The sequence below is a fragment of the Octopus bimaculoides genome, chromosome 1 (assembly GCF_001194135.2).
Source record: "Octopus bimaculoides isolate UCB-OBI-ISO-001 chromosome 1, ASM119413v2, whole genome shotgun sequence".
NCBI classification, from domain to species: domain Eukaryota; kingdom Metazoa; phylum Mollusca; class Cephalopoda; order Octopoda; family Octopodidae; genus Octopus; species Octopus bimaculoides.
This window is the reverse complement of record NC_068981.1, coordinates 88,306,528-88,322,963: the sequence shown is the minus strand read 5'-3', so window position 1 is coordinate 88,322,963 and position 16,436 is coordinate 88,306,528. Positions and strand designations below refer to the sequence as shown.

Below are 16,436 nucleotides of genomic sequence, written 5' to 3'. Positions count from 1 at the left end.
TACAATGGATGCAAGTTTAATCAATTACGATTGTTTTGGCTCACTATATTAAATATGTAAGCACCCCACATTACCAATCAAAAGAGATAGGGAGAGAGGAGGGAGAGAAGAGGGAGAGAGGAGGGAGAGAGGAGGGGGAGAGAGAGAGAGTACACGTGCTCATGCCTCTGTGTGTGTGTGTGCGTGTGTGTGTGTGTGCACATGCACCAGTAATCACCTCTTCTTTACCATTTTTTGTGATGTTAGTAATGTCAAACACAGAGACGCACAACTGTCAATTGTATGAGCCAGTGTGATCACTGAAGAGGCTAGAAAAATCAAACAAATTTCCTCTTAAATAACACTTAACTATCTACAAAAAAAAAAAAGGAAGACTATGTGAGAAGAGCAGAAAGGTAATTAGGAGACATTAACGCCACATACCTGGCATACGCAAATACCAAAGCCTAGTCTTCAATAATGCAACTTTGTAAAAAATAATACTACAATACTAAACCCCTTACCTAGCTTCTAGAAATCTGGAATCTCCAGAAATCCAGGAATATTGTGGATTGCATTGTAATACACTATATTGATTAAACAAACCCAGTTTCTGATGTTGGGTTCTTTGCATACAGCATATTAAAAATGGTTTTGTTCTTTGCTTCTTTATGTGAATTGATAAAGCTTTTAAACATACACTGCTTTAGAAGCGTATTAATTTGTACCTGTATACTCTTTTACTTGTTTCAGACATTTGACTGCGGCCATGCTGGAGCACTGCCTTTTTTAGTCAAGCAAATCGACTCCAGGACTTATTCTTTGGAAGCCTAGTACTTATTCTATCGATCTCTTTTGCCGAACTGCTAAGTTACGGGGACGTAAACACACCAGCATCAGTTGTCAAGCGATGTTGGGGAACAAACACTGACACAAACACATACACACACACACACATATATATATATATATATATACATATATATGACGGGCTTCTTTCAGTTTCCGTCTACCAAATCTACTCACAAGGTTTTGGTCGGCTTGAGGCTATAGTAGAAGACACTTGCCAAAGGTGCCACGCAGTGGGGATGAACCCAGAACCATGTGGTTGGTAAGCAAGCTACTTACCACACAGCCACTCCTGCGCCTAATCATGTTCTTTACTTTTCTTCATTTTATTTTCCTCTTATAATCATTTTACTGTATATATGGTAGAGTATGATATGTTTTATGAATTTTAAGTGGACTAATAAATTTCAACAGAGCTATTTTAGAAATGTATTAATTTCAACCAGTTAATTGCAATTTGGTTCTTTACTTTCCATAGTTATTTTATATTTTACGTATATAGACGCAAGTGTGGCTATGTGGTAAGAAGCTTGCTTCCCAACCACATGGTTCTGAGTTCAGCCCCACTGTGGCACCTTGAAGAAGTGTCTTCTACTATAGCCTCAGATTAACCCAAACAAAGCTTTGTGGGTGGTTTTGGTAGATGGAAGCTAGAAGAAGCCCGTTTTGTGTGTGTGTGTGTGTGTGTGTGTGTGCGCGCACACGCGCTCGCATGCATGCGCTTGTCCCTCATCACTACTTGACAACCAGTGTTGGTATGTCCCTGTAACTTTGTAGTTCAGCAAAAGTGACTGATAGAATAAGTTCTGGGCTTTAAAAAAATAAGTACTGGGATCGATTCATTCAACTAAAAATTCTTCTTACTGAAACAAGTAAAAGATGAAAGAAGATATATTTAGGCTGCTTTTAGAAAACCAGAAAAATCTAGAAATTCAGTGTACTTCCAGTCTTAAGCTTGCCAGATATCTGGTCTGGCACTGCAAATAAAACAATATAATCTGACAGTGTATGTCAGCAATTACTGAATATAAACAGCTCAAAAGTGGAAGAAATTGGTTTTCTGGGAGAGGAAGAAAAGTTTAACATTTTGGGATAATACTCATCTACAGAGAGTGATGTTTTCTGATGGCACCAAGTAGATAGATTGGGGGTAGAAAAATATTGATAGCATATTTTTGTCTCTGCCTTAGCGAAGGTGGAGGTATTGTTTTCAGTCATGTTTGTTTGCTTGTCCATGGACAAGATATCTCAAAAACCATTGGATGGATTCAGATGAAACTTTCAGGGATGTTTTGCCTCATGACTGGCACAAACTGATTAGATTTTGGGATCGATCCGGTACTGGACAATGATTCTGGATTATTTTTCCGTTTTTTTCACTTAATTTTTGAGAGCAGTCAGGTTCATTTTTAGGATTCTTGTTTATGAGAGCAGTTGAGTTTATTTCAGATATTCTCATTTTTAAAATCATCTCCGGCTAATTGTTGAGAGAACGTTGGTGTTGCCTTGGCAGAGGTTTGTGCTCTCTGAGTGCTCTTGTTTATCTTTCACTTTCACTCATTGGACTGCAGCCATACTGGGGTACTACTTTGTAGGACTTAGTTGAAGAAATTGACCAGTATTAATTTTTTTTAAAGCCTAGTACTTATTCTGTCAGTATCTTTTTGCTGGACTGCTATGCTATGGAGGACATAAACAAATCAATACCAATGTCAAACGGTGCTGGGGGTACAAACATAGGCACACATATGCACACACACACACACACACACATGCACACACACACATTTATGATGAGTTTCTTTCAGTTTCCATGTACCCAATCCACTCACAAGACTAGTGGGTCTGGAGCTGTAGTAAAAGACACTTGTTCAAAGTATCAAGCAGTGGAACTGAACCTAGAACCATGTGGTTGGAAAGCAAACTTCTTACCGCATAGCCACATCTGCACCTATAGCTGGGTGTTTATTGAAGAAATTTCTTCCTCATGTTACTTGACTTTGCAAAACATTCATTAAGAACAGTTTCCCCAACTTTCCTGTTGTTTATTGATGAACAAAAATTCTCTGAAAATTCTAACGAGTACATACAGCCGGCTCCCTATTTTGAGATCTCTTTTTATTTCAGTGAGACTCCACTGCAAAAAGGGGGATAATATAAACAACATTGTAACACCCATAACTATTTTGGTGAAACTTGATACCTTTGATAGCTTTCATACCCTGACTTTTTACCAGGAGTCTCTCTACAAAGTATATTTAATATGAATACAAGTTTCACATTTAAGTATTGGATGTCAGCCGAGTGTAAAGAACCACAGTACTTATTGACTGTCTCCTGGAGAAATTCTGCCTTAAAGCAATGTACTACTGCAGCAACCGAAACAGGGGCTGAACATTATACTAATGTAAACCTTTACCCCATCAGCTCATGAATAAGTATAAAAGGTTTCATAACAGAATACAGCATGAATGCATACAGTGTGTGAAATATAGTATAGATAGAAATAGGTGTAGAAAGGTATTAGTAGGTCATTCTTGAATGTACACCCATGCCAAGGAAGGAGCCTCTACATGTTTCTTTGATCTGCTAGAAATAGCAGCCAAATCTCTCTCTCAAATCACACAACTATCATCTTGGAAAAATGTAGGACACATTAGATAATGCATCTGAAAAGTAAAAGTTATGATGGCCATGGTTAGAATACTTTTGATCATAGATCTACTTGCTCAGAGTTGACCTGGAGTTAAACAACAGCAACAGTACCTTTGTTAAAATTTAATCTACTCTCATGGCTCACCTAACTTCAGTAGATAAGTCTCTGTGTAAAAGATTGTAAGAAGGTGTGAAACTGGCAAATTGCTTACATTAGATTTCCAATCCATAGGTCACAAGTTCAAATCTAATGCAGGCTAGAATATCTCCAGATAGGAAAGTTTAACCCTTTTGGGACACCCAGGCTGAATGATCAGCCTAAGCAATACAAGCTGAAAGGTTTTTAAGGTGGATTCAACAGCTCGATGGAACAAATGTTGTCAATGGTTGGTTATGAAGTGTAATAACTAATCAGAGATTGTCTTTCAGTGGACATAACTCAATAGAAAAAAAATTTTGACATTTTTGGCTACATAGGTGCAGGAGTGGCTGTGTGGTAAGTAGCTTGCTTACCAACCACATGGTTCCAAGTTCATTTCCACTGCGTGGCACCTTGGGCAAGTGTCTTTTACTACAGCCTCGGGCTGACCAAAGCCTTGTGAGTGGATTTGGTAGATGGAAACTGAAAGAAGCCTGTCTTATATATATATATATATATATATATATATATATATATGTATGTGTGTTTGTGTGTCTGTGTTTGTCCCCCCACCATTGCTTGACAACCGATGCTGGTGTGTTTATGTCCCCATAACTTAGCGGTTCGGCAAAAAGAGACCGATAGAATAAGTACTAGGCTTACAAAGAATAAGTCCTGGAGTCGATTTTCTCGACTAAAGGTGGTGCTCCAGCATGGCCGCAGTCAAATGACTGAAACAAGTAAAAGAGAAAAGAGAAAGAGATATACCAAAAAACCGTGTGTCTTAAAAGGACTAATTATAAATTCTTCAGTTCACCCAAGTTGCTAGCATACCTAACTAACATACAGCCAAATAGTCAGGAGTTCACATTCTACCTTTAACATTACACATTATGTACTATCCCTATAGCAGTTTCCAAAGAATCTTCTTGCACACAAATATAACAACAAAAGAATATAGATATTCCATAAATTAGAGCTATCTTTTATCTTTTACTTGTTACTTTCATTGGACTGTAGCCATGGTAGTGCACTACCTTGAAAGATTTAGTTGAACAAATCAACCCCAGTGCTTATTTTTAAGTCTGGTACTTATTCTGTTGGTCTCTTTTGCTGAACCACTAAGTTACAAGGACATAAACAAACTTTGTCTGTCCCTGTAGCTTAGTGGTTACACTGGTAGTTAAGCAGTGTGTCAAGGAACAAACACAAGCACACATACATCTTCTGAGGCAATGTCTTTGCAAGTGTGTCCATGAGATGTGGCTGAACACATCATTTGGACTGAGGTGTACACACTGTTACTCCCTCCTATTGTTGCTTAATCCCCACCATTTTTTTCCTTGCTCCCTTGTTGGAGTAATTCTAGGATTTTTTTCTCTATAATTTATTCTTTTATCCTTTTAATTTTTTTTTCCTTCTTTACTTCTTGTAAAAATATGTTGCTAAATAAAAATTTCATTAAAAAAAATAACAGGTGCAGGCATTGCTGTGTGCTAAGAAGCTTGCTTCCCAACCATATGGTTCTGGGTTCAGTCCCACTGCTTGGCACCTTGTGTAAGTGTCTTCTACTATAGCCTCAGGTCAACCAAAGCCTTATGAGTGTATTTGGTAGGCAGAAACTAAAAGAAGCCCATCATAACATATATACATGTTGTGTGTACTTGTGTCTATGTTTGTTCCCCCACTATAGCTTGAAAACCAATATTGGTGTGTTGATGTCCCTGTAACTTAGCAATTCGGCAAAAGAGAATAAGTATTTGGCTTACAAAGAATAAATCCTAGGGTTGATTTCTTTGACTAAAACCCTTTAAGGTCAGCATAACCGCAGTCAAATGACTAAAACAAATAGAAGAATAAAAGAACAGTCTAATGATTCAGTTAACTGAGCTGTGAACAACAGCACAGGGTAGTAAAAGTTTATCACTAATCAACCACAACACTATGAATTCTAACAATTTGGTCATGGACCTTCTTTTGCTTACAGAGGTAAGTTTATTTCTGATAGCAAGGAATAAATTTCCTGTAATAATAGACTGGCATCTTATCCGAGGAAAGGCTTGCCTCTCAACAGCTGAATGCTATAAGAGCTGGAGATAAGCACTGGGACCCATCAACCACATAATGTCACAAAATAATATCCTCAAGTTCTCTTAACTGCTGGGGATGGGTACCAGACCTGCTATGTTCACATGTGATACATTAAAATTGATTACTGGAGCATATGACTACTAAAAAGCAAGGTGATGGTGACTGTTGTTGTATAGCTCTAGGTCAGCCCTGATTGAGCAGAATGAGCATTTTAGCCATAACATCACATCTTTTTATAAATCCAAGAGGACATTGTCTTGTCTTTCTCAAGTGAGTAAAACATGATATAATGAGGATCTGACTGCTATTTCTAGCGAGTCCAAAAAGTCGAGTTGAAGGAATAAACTCTGAAGTTTCTCTTTGGTTGGTACCTAAAGCTGTAATGCCTGCTAAAAACATGGACAGCATAAATTTTATATTTAAAGAATACTATATTTTAGTGGTTCTCAACTGGGTCTACATGGCCCCTGAGGGTCCATATAAGATTTTGGGGGGTCCACATAAGAAAATAGTAAATTGGGGATCCACAATAGTATTCTAAGGGCCCTTGAAAAAATTTTGATTTAGATGTATGTATTGGTTTGTATTTCAAGAAACAACTGGATTTCTTTCTCTAATATTTTAGATAGTTCAACTTAAACAAGTTAATGAATGAAAAACAAAACAAGAATTTTGAAAGAAGTTTTTATAAAACTAGTTTTTAAACATCAAATGGCTATGGGGATCCACCAGAACAAAATAGTAACCAAAGAGATCCATTTTGTTTTTCAAAAAATGCCTAAAAAAAAAATCACCCTCAGTCTTTTTTGAGAAGCTGGGCTTATGTTACATGGTTTAATGTACAAGAATCTTTTTTTCCTGGATATGCACTGCTGAAATTAGGGTGCGTCTAAAATGTCTCTGTGCCTTTTATGCCAACAAATAAGGTAACATGAATAAGACTTCAAAGTAAGTGAAAAAAATTACTTAATTTCATTAAGTATCTTACAGGAAGTTCTTGGTTTAATAATTTCTCCTATGTTATTAATTATTATTGTAGTTCAAATTCATTCAGAATCCTTCTACTGATTTAGTGTCAATATATTTGAGTAGATAATTAACTCTCAGTCTTGAGTTCAAATCTACACCAGGCATGGTTTTTCATTTTCTTTTTCTTTTTTCTTTTCTTCTTTTTTTCTGGATTAACCAGAGAAGGAAGAGTGGTGTCCATGACCCTTTGAAAGGTTTCTGTGGCTAATGGGAAGAAGGGAGGAATTATTCTCAGTCCAAATGCTTACAACAGAGTGTAATCCACTAACGGCACCAAATAGCCAGGTAGTAGTGTTTTGGGATAATAAAACTTTTTATGTATGTACTGAGGTACATGTTGATGTACCTCATTTCACCTAGCTGTTAGAATTAGGTATAAGATTATCTGGAGTAATACCAATACTATGCTGTATTTTATTACAAAGATAGTTAAAATGTCTGCTTAATATCATGAAACTAGGGTTAGTATAAATCCATCAAGACTGCAGTTATTTACAGCTAATTGTACTTTTAGCCATATGAGCCAATGAGGGAATTCCACATGTTTGTTTAAGCTGTGAAAACAGCATCCAAATCTCCCTCAAATCACAGCACACTATCCTTAAAAGGAAAGCTTTCCCTGCAGAAGCTTTCCACAATATGAGGCTGCCCTACTAGTTGGTGCATACACTTGTATCTTCTCTCTAGTTCATACCTAGTCCCTACAGTGCACAGGGTTTTGAGAAGCTCACATAAGGCACATGCATAAGAAAATATAATGGAAATTGATGGAGAGCACTGGTGGTCTTGGTCAACTCTATGCTCCATCTCTGGGACCACTATCTCAGGATAGTGGTCCCTGCAAGAGCAGCAAGCAAGCAATCAATGCATCAATGGATCTCAGTCCCTCTTGCTAGATGTCCAGTCCAAAGAGGAAAGACATATTGTATTTAGATTAAAGAAATGTCATTAACAAGAGCCAAAGAGAAATTCTAAAAATAACATCTGACAACTTACATGTATAGCTATCTATATTTTCAGGTTACCATATGCCTTGGAGAAACTGGACATAATCTATAAGGAAACAAATTCCATATTCTATTAGTTTATAAGCTTCTGCTCTTGAATTAAGCAGGTCTGCAGAGTGTTGACAGTAAATAGAGTAACTTTTGTCTATTTTCTATATGGAAAAATTGTATTTTTCTTTGACCGATTTTTTTTTGCTTTTGTTTTTTGTGCACATGTAATTTTCCAAAACTGCATGCATAACTCAAATATTAAGATAGATCAAATTGGTTTCTCAGTTTCACAGCATAAAACCAGCAAGGAGTTACTATAAAAATGATATAACTTGCCACAGGGCAGGTAAATATCATCAGTAAATGTGAAAGTCAATGTTTCTCTTTTGGTTCAGAAAATATTAAAGATATTCATGTCCTAAGGGTCAGTGTAATATAATTATAACCATAAATGAGAACAAATGGTTTAGACAAAACTATATATCATGAGATTATAAGTCCCATATGAAGACAGTAAAAATAATTCAAGAAGTGAAATAAAGACTTTTTACCTAAACTATATCAAGTTTCATTATTGTTTTTAGAAAAAAGCTAGTAGGATGTTGTGATGTTCACATCTTTCCCCAAAGTAAGGTGCAGGTGTGATTGTGTGAGAAGCTTGATTTACATCCATGTGGTTGTGGCACCTTGGACAAGTGTCTGCTACTATAACCCTGGGCCAACCAAGACCTTTTGAGTGGAGTTGATAGATGGAAACTGAAAGAAGCTTATCACACATATATATATATATATATATATATATATATAAAGATCCTCTTTGGTCATGAATGACAATGGGATTGAACCTAGAAAGTTTCCCTCCAAGGTACAAGTCAGGGCAAGGTTGCTTATAGAAGACCGGCAGTCGCCCACGCATACCAGCTTCCCCTCTCCACACCACCAATGTTATCCAAGGGAAAGGCAAAGGCCAATACAACTTGGAACCAGTGATGTCACAATTCATTTCTGCAGCTGAGTGAAATGGAGCAATGTGAAATAAAATGTTTTGTATATATGCATGTATGTGTGTGTGTGTGTGTGTGTGTGTGTGTGTGTGTGTGTATGTGTCTAGATATGTGGGTGAGTGTTTGTGTTCATGCGTATCCTTGTCGTGACAGCCATAAATGAGCATTACCGTCATACAAGCTTCCATGGAAGACACATCAAGCCATGGACAAATATTATCCTGATTAGAAACAGGTGAGGGTTGGTGAAAATCTGCCTCAACAATTTTCAGCTTACCTATGCAAGCATAGAAAAGTGGATGATAAAGGATGATGGTGATGTAAGAAAAAAGCTGAAACTTAAATCAAATTTATATTTTTAAGCTGTAGCCAATAAAGTTGCAGCCAAGACTATGTAATCTCATTGTTCAAGACAGAACTGAATCAGTAAATTGACAATGTGCTAAATAATGAGAAGCTTCAGTAAATTGACAATGTGCTAAATAATGAGAAGCTTCAGTAAATTGAGCAATGAAGACACACTAATCAAAACTGATTAATTGTTGGGAATGATAAAACTGCTTTGAGATTTTATCAAAACATTGACAATTAGGAAAACAGTTGCAGATGAGAATTTGAGAATATTGAATATTCTACTTTATTACAAAAATGAGAGCAATTTCAAATAATTCATAGCTAAGAAATGGAAACTTTAGTCACTTTATCTGAAAGTCTACACAAAAACTGGTGTTTCTAAGAGAATTAGATTACTAGAATAATAAAAAAAAAACAGTTAAAAAAATTAGTAAACTAAAGAAAAATTTAGATTTTAAGATATTAGGTGTAGGTATGTGTGTGTAGTTTACAAGCTGACTTCCCAATCATGTGGTCTTGAGATCAGTTCCACTGTATGGCACCTTCTACTTTAGGCTTGGACTGATCAAAGACTTGTGAGTGGATTTGCAAGGCAGAAAATGGAAGAAGCTTGTCGTGTGTGTGTTTGTGTGTATGTACCTATATCTATATATCTATATCTATATCTATATCTATATCTATATATATATGTATACACATTACGTGTGTGTGTGTGTGTGTGTGTGTGTGTGTGTGTGCACGTGTGTGTGTATATCTTTTTGTTTGTGTTATGTCACCCACCACTACTTGACAACTGGTGCTGGTTTGTTTATGTCTCCAGTTTCGCAAAAGAGACTGATAAAATAAATATCAGGCTTTGAAAAAAACAGTACTGGGGTTGCTTCATTCAACTAAAACCCTTCAAGGCAATGTCCCAGCATGGCCACAGTTCAAAGACTGAAACAAGTAAAAAGGTAAAAAGATTTTTTTTAAAATAAAACAAGAGCACTCACAGAGCGCAAACCTCTGCCAAGGCAACACCAACATCCTCTCAACGATTAGCCAGAGATGATTTTTAAAATGAGAATATCTGAAATAAGCTCGACTGCTCTCACAGATAAGAAAGCTAAAAATGAACCCAGCCACTCTCAAAAATTAAGTCAAAAAACAGGAAAAATAATCCAGAATCCTTGTCCAGTACCAGATCAATCCTAAAATGTAATCAGTTCATGCCAATTATGAGGCCAAACATCCCTGAAAGTTTCACCTGAATCCATCCAGCAGTTCTTGAGATATCTTGGCCACAGACAAACAAACACAACTGAAAACAATAACTCTGCTTGGGCTAAGGTGGAGGTAATAAACAAAAAAAAAAAAATTAAGAAATTGCATTTAATGCAAATGCAAATATCTGACTTAATTAGGAATTTTCAAGAACTGGCGATAAACTTTATATTGCTTTACATGACCTTATAATAAAACTGATCTGAAAACTTCTTTTTTTAAATTAAATCGTCGTCGTTTTAACATCCATTTTTCCATGGTTTCATGGGTCAGATGGAATTTTGTTGAGGCAAAGTTTCCATGGTCAGATGCTCTTCCTGTTGCCAACTCTCACCTGCTTCCAGACAAAGTAATATTTCCCCATGACCAGACAATGTTTCACAAAAGATTGGAAACAAAAGATATCACTTGCATGATGGTGACTCTCATTTACAACTATCATTGATATCAAGGCGTGTGCACAAACACACACACACAACACACACACAACACACACACACACATGCACACACAAGCACGGACAGACAAATATATATATATATATATGGCTCATGGTTAGAGCATCAGGCTCACAATCATGAGGTATGAGTTCAATTCTCGGACCAGGCTGTGGGTTGTGTTCTTGAGCAAGACACTTTTACTTCACATCGCTCCAGTTTACTCAGCTGTAGGAATGAGTTGTGACATCGCTGGTGCCAAACTGTATCGGTCGTTGCCTTTCCCTTGGATAACATCAGTGGTGTGGAGAGGGGAGGCTGGTATGCACGGGTGACTGCTGGTCTTCCATAAACAACCTTGCCCAGACTTGTGCCTTAGAGGGTAACTTTCTAAGTGCAATCCCATGGTCATTCATGACCAAAGGGTGTCTCTTTTATATATATGTACACACACACACACAAACACACACACACACACACACACACACTCACACACACACACATGCATGCACATGCACGCACACATACAATGAGTTTATTTCAGTTACTGTCCACCAAATCCACTTGCAGGGTTTTGGTCAGCCCAAGGCTACAGTATAAGACACTTGCCCAAGGTGCCACACAATAGGACTGAACCTAAAACCATGTGGTTTGAATCAAGCTTTTTACCACTCAGCTACATCTGCACCTATAAACACATTTGTGCCTATAAATGGAAACAAGAAAAACATATAAAAACAATTACTTACCCACTGATAATTAAACTATCGTCAAATAAATAAACTTTCATATGATGTAATCCAATGGTTTCATTGTAACGGTTGGGCATAATCTTCTTCAAAATTCCTCGAAGATCAGGAGTATGGAATAATGAGAGTCTTGCATTTTGGGGATAGGCACTTAAAACAGGTTGGAGAATAGTGCAGGAGTTCTCTGAACCCCTTCGACCACGAGTGTAATCGAGCAAAATGTGAACATCAAAGTCTTTATTTCCCTCAGCAAGTGATTGGCGACAGGCCTCATTTAAAGAATCAACCTGAAATAGATAATCAAGATTAGAAATAAATTCAAGAAAAAACACAAGGAAATGACAACACTGTGTAAAAAAATTTTTTTAATTTTTCTTTGTCTTTGGTCAGTAAGTATTATTTCTAATTTGCTTCTGTCTAGAAATCAAAGGAAATTACTACTATTCCCTTCAAACTTCGCTTTTGTCACCTGGACATCAATGTTTTTCCATTACATTTCAGATAGATTCAGTGCTGAGGTGCTAAAGCAGAAATATCATCATAGCAAATATTCTACTCAATACCACAGATTTGTTTGTCAGTCGCTTGACCTTAACCACTTGAGCATGTCTCTTAGTGGCTGATAATTACGTGCATCTCTAATCATGAGCAGAGAGCATCATAGCCATGTGTTGAGAGGGATTCTTTGGAGTTTGAATAAATGTAATAAAAGCAACGTCTGAAGGAAATATTAGCCATTTTTCATACTTTCTCGGAGTAAGCAAATAGGAAATAGCAGTTGCTACCCAGGGACAAAAATCATGTTACACAGTGTAATCAATAAAAAAAGCAATAAATCTGTATATCATCAAAAGACATGTTTTAAATATATAGATATAATATACCGATATAATAGGCACAGGCATGGCTGAGTGGACAAGGAACTCACTTTGCAACCACTTGATTTCAGGTTCAGTTCCACTGTGCAGCCAGACTGACCAAGACCTTGTGAGTGAATTTGGTAGAAGGAAACTGCGTGGAAGCCTATTGCATATGCTTGTGTGTGCGTGTACATGTGTGAATGTGGGGGGGTGTAAGTGCTTTTGTGTTTGTGTTTTTCCCCAGTCACTATGTGACAACCAGTGTCGGTTTGTTTACGTCCTTGTAACGTTGCATGTCAACAAAAAAGGCTAATAAAATAAGTACCAAACTTTGATGAAATAAGTACTGGGGTTAATCTGTTAGATTAAAACCATTCAAGGTGGTGCCCCAGCATGGCCACATTCTAATGACTGAAACAATTAAATGATAAAAGATAAAAGATACTTTAATAAACTGAATTTTGGCATGTAAACCCTGTATGTCAAATACCCCACTATAATACCATTTCCTGGACTGTGGGTGCCTTCAGCAGAGTTGCAAGCATTTGGACCAGGCATCTAGCTGGGACACTAAGATCCCTTATTATATCATTTCTTACATTTGGTGCCACTGATAATCAGATAATATAAAAAGAAAAAGTTGCCCAGTGGAAGCTACACACTAACAACTTTCCTCCATCCTATCTCTCCAGAGTGTTGGCTACCCTGAATTCCCTCCTCACCATATTTCGCTTGTATTCATCAACTTTTGGTTATTCAAGATGAACATCTTGGAGAAGATACAAAGACCAGGGACCCAACTCTTTCCTCCTTTAACCTTTTCGTTACTAAATTCCAGTTAAAATACACTGTCTTTGTTTTAATTAATTTTGGTAATAAATGAAGAATTTAATAAAATAACTTTATCACAGAGTGTGACAAGCCTGGCTCTTTGAATTTCCGGTACAATTCACTTTTGCCAGCTGAGTGAACAGGAGCAATGCGAAATAAAGTGTCTTGCTGAAGGACACAATGTGCCACCAGGAATTGAACTCACAGCCTTATGATCATGAGCCAAACATCCTAATGACTGAGTTACACACCTTCACTAACAGTCACTTTAAATGTCATATGACTAGGTTGAGGATTGTTCTTGTACGAATTCTAAAAATCACTAGTCTTTCTAAAATCTTTCTAACCTTACCAGATAGAACTATTCCTCTAAATTTCTTTTGTTTTGTTGAAAATGTTTTCTTGATAATCACAAATTAGAAATTGGAAGTGAAAGTCTATTTCTTGCCTTCATGCTCATTAGAATAAATTATGATCGAAGAATCATCAAGAAAAAACACATACCAGCTCTTGCTCCAAAGTGCCAGTTCCAAGATATAAAGAAGCCATAATAATTCGCTTGCGAGATTTCCTGGCTTTTAGCTGCAGAAGGCAAAGTAACAGAAAAATTTACATCATTGAAATCTGATAAGTGCAAAATTTTTAGAATATTTTAACAATTTTTCAGTCAATAAAAAAAAAGGACATGAACATGAACAGATGAAAAATGAAGATTTAATTCTAACATATTGTAAACATTGAAGAAAATACAGGTAAAAAGTATTTTTAAAGATACAGTTGGATCGTTTTCACTTTAGAAAATGAAAAGATGACTTTTAGAGCCATGTGAATGAGCTCTACATGAATACACACACACATATATATATAAAGACATATATGTATTTATTTTTTAAATGACAGAAAATTACGACAAAGACTCAAGAGTTGAGTGTCATGAAAGGTACTTATTAAATCCTTATATCATCATCATCATCATCATCGTTTAACGTCCGCCTTCCATGCTGGCATGAGTGGGATGGTTTGACAAGAGCTGGCCAAGCAGAAGCCTGCACCAGATATCTGTAACTGTTTTGATAGGACTTTTACAACTGGATGCCCTTCCTAGCACCATCCACTCAGCAGAGTGGACTTAGTGCTTTTTACATAGCACAAGCATAGGCAAGGTCAGTTTTGGCAAGGTTTTTACAGCTGGATGCCCTTCCAAATGCCAACCACTTTACAGTGTGAGCTGGGTGCTTTTAAGTAGCACCTGCACTGACAGGGTCACCAAGTACTTGCAAGACAAAAACCTTTAGAGAGGGAAGGGGACATTGGAGGAGGTGCTCTTGTGTCAGATGATGAAAGCAAGGCAGAGAGACAGAAACAGGTGTCTTGCTGTAGAGGAGGTACAAGGTTACCTAGTGAGAGACAGACAGACAGATCTGGAATGAAGACAGAAACAGATGCACTGCCACAAAGGAAATATGTGGTTACCCAACCTGAGAGAAGTGCAGGAGAAGGAGAGAGAGGGAGTGGGAGACAGCAGGATAGAGATGGTTGCAAAGTGCCGGGCATACTCACAAGAAACAGGGATCAAATTATAAATGGGATGGTTGAGTAAAGGAAGAGAGAGATATAGATGGTGGCCCTTGAGGTTCAAAGGTCATAATACAAGTGGCAGGATATTGCAAAAGAAGTATGATTAGAGAGTGCAGGAGAGGGTGGAAGTGAGTAGTGAAAACCTGGATATATATAGTCGGTGGGGGGAGGGGGGTCCTACCAGATAGCAATGATACAGAGGAACAGAGCCACGAGGACAGGATTGGGGAGTGAGAGGTAGACATAGTGTATGAAGGAGGAAATATGAGGAAGAGAAGTGATGTAGAGATGTAGATTGGTTTGTTGGTGTAGGGTGTGTGAAAAGTTTTCTTGTTATGTGTGGGTGGAAAACACAGGCTGATGGAATACACAGCAATGATACAGTGAGACAGGGCATGGGTGGAACATACAGGTCAGAAGCTAGCGGAGAGCAATGATACAGTGGCACAGGGCCAAGGACAGGATTGGGGAGTGGGCAGTAAGCCTAGTGCATGAAGTGGAAATGCGAGGAAGTGAAGAGATGTAAAGATGTAGTTTGGTTTGTTGTGGTAGAGGGTGAGAGAAATTTTCTTGTTAAGTTTGGGCGGGACACACAGTTGCTCAGTTTTGCTGACACAGGCAGGTCTTCTCAAGAACTTCATATCACCAGACATCTCAGTCCATTGTCATTTCCTCCATGAGACCCAACATTCTGGGATCAGTCCATACCACTTCACCCACATCTTCCTGAGTCTCCCTCTTCTGTGGGTACCATCTACTTTCAGTGATTGGCACTTCTTAATGCAGCTGTCCTCATTCATACACATCACATGTCCAAACCAACAAAGTCTTCTCTCTTGCATGCTACATTCGATTCCTCTTATGTCCAACTTTTCTCTCAATACATTTGCACTTTGTCATACATGCACACTGAGGTTACACATCTAACAGGGCATACTACCTTCATTTCTCCCCTGTCTATGCATATCAGTGTATATATATATATATATATATATATATATATATATATATATATATATTTAAAGAATGGAGTAAACGCATGTTATAACTGCATACTTTTATTCCGACATATGTTTCGAAGAATTACAATTTATGCGATCCATAGGAATCGGCGATGTTAAAAATGTAAACTTCTCAGGCAAATGTATGGGAACCAACTTAAACGTAAGACATTATAACCGAATATGAGGACTATAAATGGATAAGGTTATAACGTAATTCATTTGAAAAAACCGTTGGAGATTAGGACGCTACCAAATAGTACGTTGGACAAGAAAGGAAGAGAAAAAAAAAAAAAAGAGAGAGAGAAAGAAAATTCAGAGTGTAGAGTTGGGAGTAGATAGGATGATATAAATCAAATAAAAAATTTTTTGGGAGAGGAATGTTATGTAATAAAAAGGCATTATAAATGGGGTTAATCCTGTGTTTCTATGAAAATATTGAGATGAATGTATATAATCATTTATACTTATGTGTATGTGCATATATATACAAACAAACCCACATATACTCCAATAAATTCATATATGCATATTTATATACACACCTACGTAAAAACCCACACTCACATATACATACATACACATACACATATATATCCATATATCAATATATACATAT

General features: G+C 37.1%; 1 protein-coding gene across 4 annotated transcripts in view; it reads right to left on the bottom strand.

The window, feature by feature from the left end:
- The window catches only part of LOC106874019 (CDP-diacylglycerol--glycerol-3-phosphate 3-phosphatidyltransferase, mitochondrial), a 290,546-nt gene that overhangs the window by 94,623 nt on the left and 179,487 nt on the right, over positions 1-16,436 (bottom strand). For all 4 annotated transcript variants that reach the window (XM_014921579.2, XM_014921577.2, XM_014921578.2 and 1 more), the window contains exons 3-4: positions 13,743-13,820; positions 11,548-11,834 (exon numbers count right to left, since the gene is read on the bottom strand). In XM_014921579.2, coding sequence (XP_014777065.1) covers positions 11,548-11,834; positions 13,743-13,820 — 365 coding nt within the window. The remainder of the gene's footprint in view (positions 1-11,547; positions 11,835-13,742; positions 13,821-16,436) is intronic.